Raw genomic sequence first — 17,577 nt, 5'->3', positions numbered from 1 at the left:
GCTGAAGAGTACTCACTTTACCAAAAGCAATTCGCTGGAATGCCCTTATTTTGGGGTGGTCATTAATTTTTACAAATTTAATTGATGGTCTTTAATTTTTGCCCTTGAACTCCTTGATTTCGGGTTCGAACTCCCGCTCAGTTAAAATTTTTTTTTTTTTTTGCAAGATAGAGTTTGAATTCGCAAAGTAGCAAAACTCTGCCTCAGGCAAAAGTTTGCTACCTTCAGGCCGAGTTTGAATTCAGGTAGAGTTTTTGCCTGCAAAAATGCAAAACATTGCTATGCTTGAAGGCAAAACTCTGTCTTAAGGCCTAATTTTGGTCTGAACAGGTCTAATTTTGTTGTAAAATTCTGACTTGCGAAATTTTTTTTTTTTTTTTTTTATTGAGTCGGAATTCAAACTCCAGACCTCGCGGTATTAGTCGAAAGGGACAAAAATTAAAGGACATCAATTTGAGAGGCAAAAATTAAAGATCAGTGCATTTGAAGGGCGCTCTGCACAAAAAAAAAGATCTTTTATTGTCTTGTTGGAGTATAATCTTTGTCTATGGACCAGCCGACATATGGATTTTACTTGCATAAAATGACAACGTAAGTAATTTTGTACTCTTAACCTATTCCAGTTGTTTTTTACACTATAAATGTATTCTTACCTTTTGTATCTAGCTACATGTCATAAAAGATCAAACCTCGCTATACTGAAATTCTTTTTATTAATACCAACGACATATTTTTATCCATAGTGAAAGAAGGTCTGAATTGCTCATATGCACGACAGGCACAGTTTCATGTTTGTGTAGCTTTTTTAAAAATTAAGTGTTTAACTTTATTGTAAAATGAAATCTGTCGTTGACCAACATTCGTATATTTCTAAATGCAAGTGATTAATTTTGAATGAAATATCCAATAACTACTCGTCTAGACCGGTGTTTTAAAAGGTTGGGGTATAAGGCGATGCGTTTTACGTTGCCTCAGCGAGGCGTAGGGGTGTCAATGATATGGTTCAGATGGTTATTTTATAAAATTTATACCATATCAATTTTTCGATTTTTTGATTTTGTAGAACCAAAATTAGACTTTTGGAAACCGTCCCATCATGTCGGTTTCTCTTCGGTATCGGCACGGTTAGGTTAATTTTCATTTTTTTTTTTAAACATCATGTTATAGTCACTAGTAAAAGGTAAAACCACAATATCATGCACACTTCTATAGGACTTTGGGACAAACTCTTTAGACATATTTAAACACTGGTCTAGACAAATAAATCCGTTTCACTATTTAAATCTTATTTTTCTATATGTGCCAAGTATAAGGTACAATCCACCGAAGAAAATGTAAGTCACATACAATTTACTTCAAATGAACATTATTAAATTCACTCATTAGATTATTATTTTATTCATATATTTAGTCAATACACTTATGTTGAAATATTTATGTGACAATGTAGTAAGCAATGCCATGCAATGCAATACAATACAAAACAAAACAAAGCAAGTCAAGTTTCATTGATTAAAAGAAAAGAAAAGGAAAAAGAACGGAATAATGTAAAAAGGGAGAGGTCACATAAGAAATACAATCATATTTTAAGGGGTTAAATATAAATAACTTTGCAAGAGAAGGCTCTGGCACTTTTTAATTTAGTACTCAGCAGATCGAATGACTCTTGAAATTGTATGCGCCTCTGCCCCAAATTTGGGGATTGGCCAAATTTAGGGTTTCTCTCGATTTAAGCAACAAAAAGTCAACAGATTCTTTTGGGTTTAGGTTTTTTCTAATTCTTCATTTAGTGGTAGTAGAATTAGGATTTTTAATTTATATTATATGTCCTCAGTGAAGCTCTGTTAGGGCACTATAAAGAGGGTAATCTGAGCTACCAATGCAAATTGAATTGAAATCTGAAATTTTTTGGTCATTTTTGGGATACTGAAATCACATCAATGTCTTGGGCAAGTCCAGAAGATATCTATACCTCTACTTCTCTTGCAAGCTATCTTGACAGTCAGTTTTTCTTCCTTTTTTTTTAATCAATTATATGGATCAAGTTGTATATGTTATTACAATTTTGTACTTGTTGTGTTAAAATTTTTGTTCTTGCTAAATCTTGGTACTGATCTTGCAAGGTTCTTTTAGGCTGTTTAGTATTGGGATGTTTTCCTGATATTTATTAATCAAACACATATCATTGTTTGCTTGTATCTTGTAATGTCGTGGTAATTCATGAACTCTGATGTGCCTTAGCGTTAAACAGACATAATCAATATTTCATACGAGGGGAGAGTATACCCAGAAGATATTGCATTATCAACAAGATTTGAAAGTGAACTTTTTTTGGGTCCTAAAGATAAATTAATGCTACGCACGATTACATTGCTTGTAGTCTCTTGGTTAACTAGTTCCCAAGTAGTCGTTCTCAAAAGTTGTCAATACTGAAGATGGAAGAAAATCATAGATTTTTAAGCCTTCAAAGGTCTCCATCATGCAACCTTGCTTTGCTAAGCCATCTGCAACCATGTTTCCTACCCTGTAGATATGCTTTATGCGTGATCTTTCATGTATACTCCATAATCACCAAAGTACCAAATCCTAAGTAAATTTGAAATTTCCTTCTTTGAGGTAGAACGGATCTTTTAATTGTTTACGATACATCTTTTCTACTGTCTATGAGTCAGAGCCACGAAAGGCACATAGTGGTTTGCATTTCTTTCGGATTTAGTCTATTGACAACTCAATGAAAGCCTTGATAAAAGAAGTCATTCAAGTCCAATCCTCTTGTACAATTCAGTGTTTGATTGCAACTCTTTTTTCTCTCAAGCCCTTTGTATAAACGAGTTTCTTTTCTTCTTTTTTTTTTTTTTGGAAAAAAAAAAAGTTGCACTCAAGCACTCAATTATACAAGGGGCTTGAGAAAAACAGGTTGCACTCAACAAATATACAAGGGGTTTGTGCTTGAAAAACAGCTTACTCAACAATCACTTTCTTAGTAAGGGTTGTTGAGGGTAATCTTGAGATTTGTGTAAATTGTAGAAATAAGTGGTTTGCAATTAGTTTTTTTGCATCCAAAGGTATGATCTAGTGGCCAATGAAGTGCGTGTAAATCTTGAAGTCCAGTGCTCAAAGCCCAACAGAAACAAAAAACACTAGGTGATTTCTTTCAATGTATCTAAGCTTTAGTGAGTAGAGTTACCCGATACCTGTGTTGGTGGGAGATAGCAGGTATCTGGTGGAATAGTTGATGTGAGGGCAAGCTGGACCATACACCACCATTATAAAAAAGAATGATTTTGACCCTTTTTTCTTGTGCTGCTCATGTGTTCGCATCTTGGCTGCTTGAATGGTAGAAACCACAATCATTATAGGTTTATGTGATCCGTAAGCCATGATACCTGCTATTCTACGTTAGAGGCATGTTCCTGTAAATTGAAGAAGTAGTTGTTTCTGACTCTTGAGCAATTAGTTAATTAATGGAATGCTATAATACTTGGGTGCTAGTTAATTAAAAAAATAATTGGGCTGAACTTTTTTTATGTTAGTCCATGTGTTCATAGATTAATAGCAATAGCTAAACCTGTTTATAGGTTTACTGGCGCTATTTCTTGCTTTTCTGAGTTGACTTAATATCTTTCACAGAGAAGCTTCTTGTGCTGCTGCGAGACGGGCGAAAGCTTTTAGGAACACTTTGTTCTTTTGACCAATTTGGTAGGTGTCTCCTGTCATTACTTTTTGTTTAACGGCAGCAGTTAACCAGCTGACAAAAATTCCGTCTGTTATTTGCAGCTAATGCTGTTCTTCAAGGTGCATGTGAGCGTGCTATTGTTGGTGATCTATATTGTGATATCCCATTAGGTCTTTATATTATACGTGGGGAAAATGTTGTGTTAATTGGTGAACTGGTATGTCTTGTTTTCTCTCAATACAAAACTTTTTTGCTATCCCATAATCTTATACCCTTTGGTTTATATAATGTTGTTATGATTGGTCAGGACGTAGATAAGGAGGAACTTCCTCCCCATATGACACGTGTTTCAGAAGCTGAGATACGAAGGGTAAGATCCTGTTATTATTAGTTCCACTACCGCATATGCTTATTGGACTTGTGGCAGGCACATGACTTGTGTAGTTTGGGATGTGAGGCAACTTATATATAGAAGAGACTATATCTGAAAATTGGTGAAAATTTAGGAAAAAAAAAAAAAAACTGAAAGTATTTTGCCAAGTTTTGGAAATTTAGGGATGAGCAGTTAATTTTTTAGAAGTAGGGGTGGGGGAGTGGAATAGATAAAGATGAAGGTATTATGCAAAGTTGCATAAAGGATAGCTTTTACATGCCCCTTTATTAATGAAATCACCCTTGGTAAAAAAGAAAAGGATAATTGAACGTAAGGGATTTGCCTTCGGGGTCGAGCTCGTCGCACATGGCTTGCCTAGTGCGGTTTATCTCTCTTGTGTGGTTTGCGGGCTATTGCACAGGAGCGGGGTTTATTCTGTGCGCACCTAAAGGGTAGCGGCTGCGGGTTCCGTAAAAATAAAAAAAAGGATAAGCTTTTACGTGAAGTACAGTATGTAGCCTTTTCCCCTTTGCAAAACAAAGAAAGAAATTATAATCCTCCTTAATAGAATGTAAGTTGTATATAACTTATATCCTTTGTGTGTGCCTGTTTTCATATTTTTTTCAAAGAGGAAACATGTCCATCTTTCTAGTTTATAAATCTGTTCTTTCAAGTGCAAAATCATGGTTAAGGTGAAGCTAACCATTTTTAAATTGTTGATCAGTTTGTCATAGATAAGACAAGATGTTATTAGTTCGTATAAGACTAGTACACATTATAGAATATAGGAACTGGACCAATTTATTTGATGCTTCTTGTGTATTGTCATCATTGTATATGCTATGTTCCTTTTTGAGACTTTTGATTTATTACTAATAATGCATATCATCTATCCATCATCAGGCGCAGAAAGCTGAAAGGGACGCCACAGATCTTAAAGGCTCGATGAGAAAGAGAATGGAATTCCTTGATATGGATTGAGGTTTCGTGTTGCTTATATTGGAGATTTTGCTTGGGATAATGCCATGCCCTCTGCAAATATTATCGCTGTTGCTGTGTGGTTTTCTGGGATTCCTCTTTTCTCTTTGGCTTGTGCTCTCTGTTACATAATAGTGTTCATTGTAACATCTGCACCGTAATTGGATTTTTCTTTTATAGTTATATGTTTGAGTAAGTGTGAGCTGGCATTTCACCTGGTGATGGATCATAAAGATGGTAAAACAAGTCTTGAGTTCTTCCAGTTTCTTTTTAATGCTAGTCTGGAGGAACTTTAGTTTTGTGGTAGACTGTATATGCTGTGAGAAGGGAATTTTAGCATTTGCCTTTTCAGATAACAATTACTGCTACGTAGTTTTGTTATTTACGTGTAAGCGCATTGCTCAAATCTGATACTCAAAGGCAGAGGTTAGGTTTGTGTGCATCGTACCCTCTTAGACCCCAGTTGTTGGATTACACTGGGTGCTGGGTATGTTGCTCAAATCTTATGCTCTTTATTTTTAGGTATTGGTGGTTTATACTGACTGTTTTGGGCACGATCAAATTTGTGGTAAATTATTGAAAAAATTAGTGTAAATTCGGCTCGTCCTAAAGCAACAACATATAGCTGTCATTTACTCTGAAGTTGGCAATTCCAAGTGCAAGTTCAATAGAGATTGGAAGATTATTGTTTGGTATGAGAAGAAAGTTGAGTGAACGGTGTAACTTGGGGACTTGTGATCATGTGTACGAGCAAGAAACAATTGCCAGTAGCCCAGTACTACTGAAGAAGCATCAACCGACAGCGCCGACAACGACTGTGTTTATCTTTTACTAGTATAAATAACAATTTAAACTAATGTAGGCAGTAAACTGGAGTACGGGACAAGTGACAATTAATATTGATGATGATACTGACTTCGATACGGAGCTAAACTGAGGGGTAGTTTGGTTCGTCTTTTAAGAGAGTTAATTCGTGTATAAAATTCAGTATAGTAGAGTACATTGTTCGGTTGGTGTTTTAAGGAGAGTCGGTCTTTGCATAAAATCCTGCATAATGTAATGTAATGTTTGGTTAGGATTTTACTTCTCTTTATGCATAATACCTGCATAAGTTAATCAATAAATTTATAGTATTTAATTTTATGTGAAATAAAATACAGAATCAGTATTGTCTGTGCTTGGATCGAATTAATAAAATGAACAAAAGCACACTAATTACTTTTGATTTAAAACCTTTTCAATTCCTAAATTATACTAGGTATATATAATGAACAAAACATCCAATAAAAAGTAATTATTATGTCACTAATTTATGCATTACAAACCTCACATTATTATCTTTTATAAAATTAATCTTTTTGTTACTAATTCATGAATGATTAATCCCTTAGTTTGGCTTTCATCCAAACGACCCCTTAATTATATCAAAAAGATGAGGATGAGCTGAGCCTCTTTTTTCATCTTTTTCTCTATTTTGTTTTTTTCGAAGTTCCTTACTGTACATGTGCCAGCTATAGACATAGAAATTCAATTTTATACTACTACACTAGAGAGTAGAGAATCTGACCGCCGCGGTATAATAATTTATTTTCTGATTATTTTAATAATATAAATTAAAGAATCATTTGATGGGCGTACACATTACACAAGCTACTATACCTCAATTAAAGGAATATTTATTTAGGAGTGAATAAAACGTAGTCGCTGGTGGGTCCAAAACTCTCTGGAGCAACAGCAGCAGATCTAGTGAGCATTTGCACTGATCTGTGAATTGGGGAAATGTGGTGGTTTAAGTCAATTGTATTCGTGGTATGGTTGGTCCATGTGAGTGAAGCGTCAGTGCATGACTACAGTGGGGAGAAATTCGTGAGCAAGGGCAATGCATTTGTAGTCCACGGAGGTAGCGAAGGAATTTACTCCTCTGTTCCTAACCTCACTGAATCATCTCCTTCTACCTCCGACTCCGACTCTTTCATTCGGTAATAATCACTCTCTCCACTCAATTTTTAGATCTATCATATGACGAATATTCAGAGTTATGTAGACGTAAAAACTGCTACTACTAGTTAGTAATATTCACCATCCAGTCAAAACCGGTTAATATATCAAGATCTGTTGTCATGTCATTTTTCTTTAACTATCTATGTCGTATAACTCTATGTTTTAAGGTTAAATTGCAAGGATCAGAGATTTTTACTTAGATAGTAAAGCTACTGGTGTTGTTCTGCTTAATTCGGGTATGTGTAAGTTACCTAGTCATAGTAGGATTCGGGTATGTTCAGAGATTTACATTGGATTTCTGCTGCTAAAAACATAGCATCAGCTCAATTTGGATTTGTGTAGTTACCTAGTTAGTAATATTCTCTAAGTAGGATGTGATTAAAAGCCTAATATTTAGCGCTACTATCAAAGTGATGTCGTCTTTTATTTTCTGCTGCTAAATGCAATTGTAGCTCAACCATCAATGTCAAATTCTTTTTGTTAATTCAGATTTCATGTATGAAAAAAATCCATCGTTGGGTGAAAGTGGATATATGAATTGCGCTTTCTCACTATATATTATTCTCACCATATTAAGTAGTTCGTAGGCCAAATACAACAAGATGGATATTGAGCATGGATTGTTTTAAAAAATAAACACTTTTGTGCTTCTTCTTTTTTTTTTTTTTTTTTTTAAAAAAAAAAAGAAAATTCATGCTCAATGGAAATTAATGAGCTTGTTCGTGCTCTTATGCATTTTCTGGTTCATGCCAGACTCTGGAAATGAATATGGTTGTTCATGTTTTTACTCAGTTGCGTGTAGGGGTCTGTAGAATTCTGACCTTTCTCATATTTAACAGGTTCGAAAAGATTGTATTTCGGAGGCCAAAAGAATTCTCAAACTTTAGCTCAGACCCAATTCATGCAATTGTTTTTGAGGTGGATGATCGAGAGACAATTGGGGGCTCTGCCTATGGTGGCCAAAGAGCTGTTTGTTGCACAGCAGATCTTGCAAAACTTGGAGTTTGCACACAAGGGCAAATCATTCACCGTCCATCTGCTAATAATCCCGGATGGCCTAAAGTTTTTAGTGCCTCATTCAGCAATGATGGGGTTGATGTAGCATTGCAGTCAAGATCAATCCCGATTACAAAAACTGGGATGTATAATGTGTACTTTATTCACTGTGAACCAAATCTTAAGGAAATTACTGTTGAAGGGAAAACCATATGGAAGAATCCTACTGGTTACTTACCTGGTAGAATGGCTCCTCTTATGAACTTCTATGGGTTCATGTCTCTTGCATTTGTGTTACTTGGGATCTTTTGGTTTTCGCAGTATGCAAGATTCTGGAGAGAAATTATTCCTTTACAAAATTGTATTACACTCGTTATAACACTGGGCATGCTTGAAATGGCATTTTGGTACTTTGACTATGCTGAATTCAATGAAACTGGAGTCAGGCCCACTGGTACCACTGTATGGGCTGTGACTTTTGGTACAGTGAAGCGCACAGTTTCACGTTTGGTCATTCTGATGGTCTCTATGGGCTATGGTGTCGTTAGACCTACCCTAGGTGGTCTCACATCAAAGGTCCTTTTGCTTGGAGGAACATTCTTTGTGGCTTCTGAAGTGCTTGAACTGGTAGAAAATGTTGGTGCTGTCAGTGATTTATCAGGAAAAGCAAGGTTATTTTTCGTAATTCCTGTGGCATGTTTGGATGCTTTCTTTATCCTGTGGATATTCACCTCCCTGTCGGCAACTTTGAACAAGCTTCAGGTACATTGGCGACTTCTGTTTTTCACTTTGATTCCATTTGCTAGTTTAGAGAAGGTTTTTGTTTCTGTACTTCTTACTAGCTTCAGGTCTTACTGCGTGAGCAGAGATCTATAGGTGATAGAAGTTCACATTCTTACCATCTGGGTTGATATTAATACACTTCTGGCTGTTAAGCTAAGTAGCTCTATGTTATATTACATATTATTGCAATCATGAAGTTCGTTCGAAAAGGTGTAGTAGTGGTGGCTTTTTGTTGGGTGTAGTGCCTAATTCTTGCAATAAAGGAAAGCTTTTATCCTTTCCTTGTCTTGGGGCGTTTGGGGCTGGGGTTGATCATGATATGATGTCATTCGGTTATTAGTATAATTCAATTTAAGCTCCATTAGTGCTAATTCAGTTGCTGGATTTGGGATCTGACAGGCTAGAAGGTTGTTGGCCAAATTAGACATTTATCGCAAGTTCACAAATGCATTGGCTGTCGCTGTTATTGTATCTGTTGGATGGACGTGCTACGAGGTAATTTTCAATTTCTAAATGATGTGGCTGGTTCTTTATTTAAGTTACTTTTGTCAAATATCTTTGTTGCCTGTTCGAAGAGTCCGACTTAATAAAGGGAACCTGTTATAAGGACCTTATTGTCAACTGGTCTGCTTGAAGTGAACAGGGCGACTTTTGTAGAATTACTTAACATCAAACAGAGAAACATGTATAATCCACCAAATTTGGCCTGCAATCCAATTCTCTGGAGAGGGCACCTAAATTTCCAATAAATTTGGAAAGTAAAAGCATAACTAGGCCCTTCAATGTTGAGTTGCAATCACTCTGTTATTCACGTTCATTTTCATATGTTTTAGGCCAGGTGAATGTGTCAAAGCATCATAAATCAAAGTGTTTTTCTCCTTTAATTCTTTTTAGCTAGTCAAGAAAGAAGCCTTGACAATCTATAGATTCTTAGTTTGCCATTTGCCTCAACTCCATGTGGTACCTTCGAGAGAAAGGATACCTACTAGAAATTAAGTGTAATCACGTCTATAGATTCTTAGTTTGCCATTTGCCTCAACCCAATAACCATTTTTTTTACCCTTTTGGCAGCTATACTTCAAGTCCACTGATGTGTACAATGAGCGATGGCAAAATGCCTGGATTATTCCTGCCTTCTGGCAAGTGCTATCTTTCTCTCTCCTTTGCATCATCTGTGCTCTTTGGGCGCCATCTCAAAACTCCATGAGGTATTACCCAGTTTCTACCTTATTATGCACGTATATGCATTTTACAGAGTTCTCACAGCCTGGTAGAATAATTATGATAAAAGCTCTTGATGTACTATTGTTACGCTTCTAGTTCCAATCATTTCATCATATCTGCCTCTGAACGTGGTATCCATGCCAAGTGTTGACTTAATCAGTGTGTAATTTGGTGCCGCTTTATATTTTTGGGTTTCTTAGAAACAAGAAAATGAGATCCAAACCTTCATTGTTTATCTTTTCCTGTACTATTCTGTTCAAACATCTCATAGCATCTTTCTATTTTCATCACTATAAGAAGTCAAAATATCCAAATAGCGAGTCTTACTTACGGTAATAGCTGGCTATAATGGCTTTATTTTTGGCAATATTCATTCTATTGCTCAACACTAACTGGTTTATTTTTGGCAACGTAACAGATACGCCTACTCCGATGACGGTGAAGAGTTCGACAAGGACGTTACATTGACGCTCATAAAGCCCTCCCCTCTGCCACCAAAGGATGTTAGAAGCCAAGCTGAAGTGAGGCCAGCACTGGGTAACAATGAGTTATCTAATGGTGATGATGTAGAAGACAAGACAGAGTAAAGCAAGACACAATATTTGATAGTATGGTAAAGAAAGGTACCGTCAGTTGGGTAAATTGTTGTTAGAATCATGTAATCGGTGTTGTCTGTATAAAAAGTACGAAGGTTAATCAGGAGAGGGCCATTAGTTAAAACGAATTTGTAGTTGTTGTTCCTTAAAAGTCATGTTCGTTAATCTTATAAGATGTTACATCCATGGTACAATTAATTAGATAATGGCTTGTCTATCTTCCAATTATATTCTTATATTTAAAGAGGTAATACTTCCCCTACTTGTGGACCAAAACCAAATATTAACTCTTTTTTTCCTCCTGTATCATCAAAATGGCTTCAATAAATTGGAAATTTCACTTATGGTCGACGTCTGGCGGAGTGGCGGGTCCCTGATTTGGGAATCAAAAGAGATATTCTAAGTCTTGGATGTTGATTTTGACTTGGAATTGCTTGTTGATATTAAGCCTCGACAGTACCATTTGCATCGTTTATTGATTTTTTGGTACTAGACTACGAATTAGCCCTTGAAGGTAACATAACTACGAGGCAAAGAGATATCCAGGAATCAGCTATGATTTCTCATTGGGGTCTCAAAACATAAAAAATTACCTGAGCTTGGTGTTCATAGTAAAATTATATTAACTTATTATAGTTGAGTGATACAGCTCACGGTACGTTTTTTTTTAAAATTGGGACTGGGGGAAGGGAATTTCAAAGTGGAGAATCAAATCTTCACCAACAAAATGAAAATTTAGGTACAGTGGATAGCCTTCAGTTATTTCACTTTATATGGTCACTTGTGTTTGCTGCCTAAGTTAGCATACTTTCTGTTACTGGCACTCGTTATTGATTTTCGCTGATCATGCAAAAACCTCCTCAGGAGTACCAGAAATTGATACCAACTTTTTTTCGTCGTTGTTCACAAATTGCTTGCTAAATTCGCCGTCCTGGGAATCCATAGCTTACTCTTTTCTTTTTTAAACATTACAACACTTTTGTTGTAGCGTGAAAGAATAGAGAGAATATAAGACCAACAATGTTATATGTGAGTGAATGTTGAGCCGTTAAGTCGTTCATTTACAAGATAAGTGTAACAGAGATGCAGAAATTAAGATGGTATGTGGTTATATGAGATAAAATAATATTAAAGATGATTACATTCACCAGAAAGTGCAAGTAGCACATATCAAGGATAATACGACAGAAGGTTGCTTGAAACGGTTTGATTATATAGGCGTCAATATCCGGTTGCATTGTTTAGTATATGTGAAGCTATGGCGAGTGAAAATGTTATCTCGAATGACCTGTAATCTTTTAGAATTTATGGAATAAAAAGATCTATATAGGCGTAGACCAATCAGTTGGAAATATGTTTAGTCATGTTAGTAAAGATCTATACTAGTTGGGTATAGTGGCGTAATTGTTTTGTTGTTATACCCCTAAAGTCCAAAAGTTATACAGAAAGGCACACCCCTTATTATGGTTTCTTTTTTACTTCCTTTGGGTCCATTGTGACCCTTGGAGCTCATTCAATAATGGAACATGTAGGCTCTTTTCTAAGCAGACAAATAAGGACCCACGAGAATTGAAAAGTAGGAAGAGATGTCAAATAGATGGCAGATGAAGCATCACACTAGTTGAACTTCCAAATTTAAAAGATCCAGTTTCCTGCGTTGAAAAAGACACCAATTAGGTCATCTATCACTTTTAAATTCAAGTCAGAGGAATAGACAACACCCACACTCAATCTTCCTATTTTCTGTTGAGACAGAAGAATGAACATTGAACATGGCACTGAGACAGAAGAATGAACATTCAACATGGCACGAGAATTATTAGTTCGAAGAATCTTTCGTAGTTAACTCATCATAAATGAGAAGGGTCATTTTACCAAGTACTTTAAAGAGGCAATATCAGCTAAAGTGGAAAAGAAAGAAATGGATCTTTGTAACAGATACCCAAGTTTTGCAGTAATCAATCTACAAATGACAATTGAATATAATCGAAATTAAACATCTTGATCTGAAAAAAATCCGACATTTCTTGCCATTAGGTAAGAATAAAAGAAAATTTCTACAGTGGACACAGATTACCACATTTGAGGATACACAAGGATTCAAGATCCTACAGGGATCCACCAACAAGCTAGCATGTACAATGAAAAGCTAAGAAAATGAATTGTGTCTCCACAAAAAGATTCTGCACCCTTGACTTAGTTCTTTTTCCTTTATATAATACATTATATGTTGGAAATGGATAATTAGAACGGGGAGTACATGGTGAGTGAAGAGGTAGCAAGAAGATGTGTAACATTGGAAGGCACACCTTGTAAGTTTTGACCCTCAGATGCAGCAGACTTCAAAGTTTCAAACAGAAGGCCAGTCGAGATGAAACATTTGGAGGACAAACAAGAAGGATTGCATGAATCTGTTGCCTTTTATCTACCGGATTAATGAGATGCTCCTTGTCGCTTGTAAGCACAGATTAGCCACTTCTATCATGCCAGTGTAGCAAATGGGGAGTTTTTTCTAGCTTACAAGAACAACATTCATGATATATGTCCAGTTCAAACATTCCATGATTGAGAAAATCATGTCAACGAAACTAATTATTACAGTAGCTTTTACCCAAGACAGCTAAATAAGCACCACTGCACCAGTCGTCTTAGCTGAGAAAATAAAATAAGTACGAACTAACAGTAAACACTACCAAGGAATCAGCATTGTCATATATCAATCAGTGAGACAACTATTCATGCCCCACGAATTTCCAGCGTAAAAAATTGAAAATGCACGGAGAGTTGTTTCATTTCACTTAGAAAGAAAAGACTTGCAGACAATTAGAAGACAGCATTAAGCAACTATTGCTCAATTTCAAGTCTTTAAAATCGTAAGACCGTGATTTTATTTATCTTTGTGTAAGAAGTTCTATCACATTCTTGATTTAGGATAAACATAGAAGAGGGTATTCCCACGGACAAAATCCTTAACACTGAAAAAGTCATGCAAGATAAACTAAATTCTGGACTCAAGTTAACAAAATCATGATTATGATAAAATTTTCAAGAAAGTGAACCAATACAACAATTCAGATATGGACAAATTGAAACAAACTCTAAAAGTATGGAAGGAATACAACAACAGCATGCTTACAGGGCAGAGCACCCAGAGGCAGGAGGCACTGACCCTTCTTGATAGATACAGCTGATCTTCCCGAAGTTTTCAGCAGCCCATCACCCTGGAATACTACAAATGAAAGCACAAACTCGAGAAACACCAGAATGCCATAACCTCAGCCCCTGAATGACTCTATTAAAAAAAAAAAAAATTCAAAGAATTTCCTAAAGTACTAATTCTTGAAACTAATGTTCTTTCACTGAGATCTTCTCCTCAAGTGCTGTGACACAGCATACCCCTCAAAGAAATCCAGGACAGCATTCTCTAAGTCCTCCACAGTATACTTGATATAGTTTTCTGGATGCCTTCCGCTTTCTATATGGCTCCTGAACCGTCCAAGAAATGATCTATAGGCAGGAATCAACTTTTCGGATATGGAAATACGCAGCTCCTCCCTGAGCTGTGTATCTGGTATCAACCATGTGGACTGAGTCCTGTGAACCTCTTCAAACAAGGCATTGAACGACTTGAACCGCTCTCTCAATGCGCTCTTGGACACCCCTGATGAAAAACTGCCACTCACATGTAATCCCTCATCTCTCAAACAATGCAAAACCCTCACCCAGGTTGCTCTCTGGTAACAGGTAGCAGCTATCCTGAATTTCCCCGTTAATTTTCTTACGTAATTATCCGCAATCATTTCCCCTAACTCAGGTGACCCTTTAATCTTCTGAACAATATAATGCACATTGTTCATCATGAATAAATGAGCTAAAGAGTTATCTCTATAGTGCTTAGCCTTACCTTCCAAATTGAACTGCAAAATGACAATAATCCAAATCAAATGAAGCGCTAATGGAGTCTGCCCTTCTAGCTCCCCGAAATCCATATCAGGGGTATTAGGATCATTTGAGTACCTTGCTCCCGTCGATGGCTGTGAAACAATCAATTCACCCATTGTCTGCTTATAGTCCGAAATTAGACTTATATAGTTCATGACATACCTAGTTAAGGGATGAATCGTCCCTCCAGGGACGGGAACTTTCGAAGGTTCACGAAGCACTGCATTCTCGAATTCCGATAATATCCCTCTAGCAGCCTCCCCTAACCTAGACAATATCTCTACTGCTTGAACTCTAATAGATTCTGAAGATTTTGACTCGAAAACAACTTCAATATCAGGGAGTAAATCCGATAAAGCATCATGAAGATCCAATATCTTAAACAACTTCTCAGGCGATCGCCTGCTAATGCTAATAGCTTCTGCGAAATTGAACAGCTGTATTGCTGGTCCTTTAATAGTCTCCACAAAGCAAGCATCATCAGTCGCCGTGCCCAAATCCTCGAAGATTTGCTCACATAATTTCTTCTCGCTAGCAAAAAGCATGCGAACACATACTTTTGCAGCTCGTATCCATCTTCGGATCTTCGTTTCCAGTGTCTCCCAATCAAGTCTCTGGATATCTCCAATGCTCAGCTTCTCTATTCCAAGCTTTCGGAAGCTCGAATCCACGGCGGACTTCCGTACACTACCGTATACCTGCAAGAGCGTCTCAAAAAAATTAGTGGCTAAGGCCAACTTTTTAATCTGAGTCCTCAAATATATACACATACACCAAAAAATCAGTATTTGCCTATTTGTTTTTGTTTTTTCGTACTTGTTGTTTCAATGCAGCATTCTTAAATTGTTTGGGCTTCAAAATTTCGGGAGCCTAAAGCAAAGGCTTCACTAGCCTCACCCTTGAATTACCTGAATACACTCTCGGAGATATCCAGCAGAAATCATTCGGTCGGCGATACTTCGGAGATCATCTATTGCTTTGGACGGCATAAGATCAACTTCGCGGATACTATTAGTAGATCGATAGCTGCTAGTGCTACTCTCTTGATGATCCAACTCCTTAGTGAATGAATCATCGTCAGTGGAAGTCAGAGATGGATCCAGGACTTGAAGTTTATAGCTTCCTACAGTAGTCTCAAATTAATTTACAATAATAACTGAGTTCACAATCAAATATTTATAAAATTGAGATAATGGTCAAAAACACATCTAAACTATCACTATTTCGTGAGTTTCCAACCTGAACAATCAGGCCCGTGAGTTTCTTACCTCAACTATCACCGCCTATTTATCAAACACACCTCAACTATCACTTGTTCAATTTTCCTACGTGGATCGTTGAGATAGGAAAAGTGAACAACTTTCCTCCCTAAACTATCACCTACTCCCTCCGTCCCAAAAAGATTGTCTTACGTTCCTTATTAGTTTATCCCAAAAAGATTGACACATTTCTATATTTAGAAACAATTTGATTTTATGAGATGATTTATAGTCAAACAAATATTTAAGGCTTATTTTGAAGCACACATTTCAAAAGCCATCCTTTATTTTTTAAACTCAGTGTCAAATCAAACTAAGACAATGACGAAGGGAGTACTATTTATCAAAACACAACTCAACTAGCAAAAAGTAAACAACTGATAGTTGAGATGTGTTTAGACAAATAGTGGTTAATAGTTCATGTAGCAAACTCGCACAGCTGATAGTTCAGGTAGGAAACTATTCGTGATAGTTTGACTAAAATTTTAATTCATATACAGAGTAGGAGCAAAAGTTACTAGGTTGCCAGGAACTGGTACCTGAAGAACTGGATCTGCCCTTGGTAGGAGTTTCATTGTAATCTTCTTCAGGCAAATTGAATTCACCAGAGTTGACTGAAGAAGGACTAGGATCAGTTAACGAATCAGCTTCAATTGCACTTGTATGAGCAATAAGTATATTACGAAACTCATCTTCAAGTCTAGCCATAGCGATCTGGATCGCACTATTTGCTTTATCATGATCGTTGGATAATGTTGTAGACTCCATTGACCGTTGGATTTCATCAACGGCTTGTAAATAACGATCGATCTCGTTACGATCGCCGTTAAATATCATTTTTTCTCTTGCTTCTTCTGATACTGTTGAATCCCATCGGAGAATTATTTTCTCAGCTGATTCGAATGCTATTACGCTGTCGTTTTCTGGTGGTTCCATTGATAAGAATTTTATCCAATATGTGAAAAGGAACAAAAAGGATTTTAGCTTTTTGGTGAAGAAGATGCACAGAATTATAATGATGAAGAATCAAAAATGGAACCCCGAGAATTTTATCATAATGCTATTATTAATTTATTAGTTTCAGGCAGTGGTAATAATAGTAGAAGATTAGTTACTGTACTGTCGTTACTATTTCTCGGGTTAAAAGTTGGACCTTAGGTGTTTTCTCTGAATTTAGACTAAACTCGACTTCAATACGAACGGATCTTTGAAAATTACAATAGCTCAACTTATTTTTAATTGATAACAGCACATATGGTATTTCGATTGTTGATAAATTCTTATTTTATACATTTGATCTTCAATAAATTGAAATTGTTTTTTGGCCCCTTTATTTAGTAAATATATTATATTTAAAAATTTTAAGAAATGTATTATTATCATATATGGAGTAAAGGGAAAAGTTTAACATAACACGTGAATAATTAAATGGTGGAACAATTGGTATCTATTGTAAATTTGTCAATTTTCACAAACCAATAGTTTAAAAGTACATGGTTCAATTAATTTAAGATTAAATGTATTTTGTCAAAAATCGCAACGACTAAAATCAAAATTTATCAATAATGGAAAGACCAAAAATGTTAGTATTAACCATCTTATATTTTGCTTTTTCTTATTTTTATCTCAACGTAATAGTATGGTTGAACCTTTATTTAATTTGTCATTTATTCTATGTCAGATTAATATTTATTTAAAGTACGACGAATTCATCTCGTAAATATGGATGTTTGTGATTTTACATAACAG

General features: G+C 36.1%; 3 protein-coding genes across 3 annotated transcripts; 2 read left to right on the top strand and 1 right to left on the bottom strand.

The window, feature by feature from the left end:
• The first annotated feature begins 1,632 nt into the window (after positions 1–1,632).
• LOC132633520 (sm-like protein LSM1B) lies at positions 1,633–5,412 on the top strand. The gene is made up of 5 exons (XM_060350001.1): positions 1,633–2,001; positions 3,631–3,699; positions 3,778–3,893; positions 3,984–4,046; positions 4,953–5,412. Exons 1-5 carry the CDS (start codon positions 1,941–1,943, stop codon positions 5,028–5,030), a joined length of 387 nt encoding a protein of 128 aa, XP_060205984.1. The 5' UTR covers positions 1,633–1,940; the 3' UTR covers positions 5,031–5,412.
• A 1,243-nt stretch (positions 5,413–6,655) lies between these two features.
• LOC132633519 (uncharacterized) lies at positions 6,656–10,889 on the top strand. Its single transcript, XM_060350000.1, has 5 exons — positions 6,656–7,006; positions 7,868–8,786; positions 9,207–9,302; positions 9,879–10,015; positions 10,450–10,889. The coding sequence occupies exons 1-5, from the start codon at positions 6,807–6,809 to the stop codon at positions 10,616–10,618; spliced, it is 1,521 nt and encodes a 506-aa protein (XP_060205983.1). The 5' UTR covers positions 6,656–6,806; the 3' UTR covers positions 10,619–10,889.
• Positions 10,890–13,643: 2,754 nt separating this feature from the next.
• LOC132633518 (exocyst complex component EXO70A1) lies at positions 13,644–17,018 on the bottom strand. The gene is made up of 3 exons (XM_060349998.1): positions 16,368–17,018; positions 15,478–15,692; positions 13,644–15,267 (listed from the first exon to the last, which is right to left on the bottom strand). Exons 1-3 carry the CDS (start codon positions 16,762–16,764, stop codon positions 13,984–13,986), a joined length of 1,896 nt encoding a protein of 631 aa, XP_060205981.1. The 5' UTR covers positions 16,765–17,018; the 3' UTR covers positions 13,644–13,983.
• Between the last annotated feature and the right edge of the window lie 559 nt (positions 17,019–17,577).

This window comes from Lycium barbarum, chromosome 3 (assembly GCF_019175385.1).
Source record: "Lycium barbarum isolate Lr01 chromosome 3, ASM1917538v2, whole genome shotgun sequence".
Classification (NCBI taxonomy): domain Eukaryota; kingdom Viridiplantae; phylum Streptophyta; class Magnoliopsida; order Solanales; family Solanaceae; genus Lycium; species Lycium barbarum.
The sequence above is the reverse complement of the archived record's forward strand: the minus strand, read 5'-3'. Positions and strand labels throughout refer to the sequence as shown.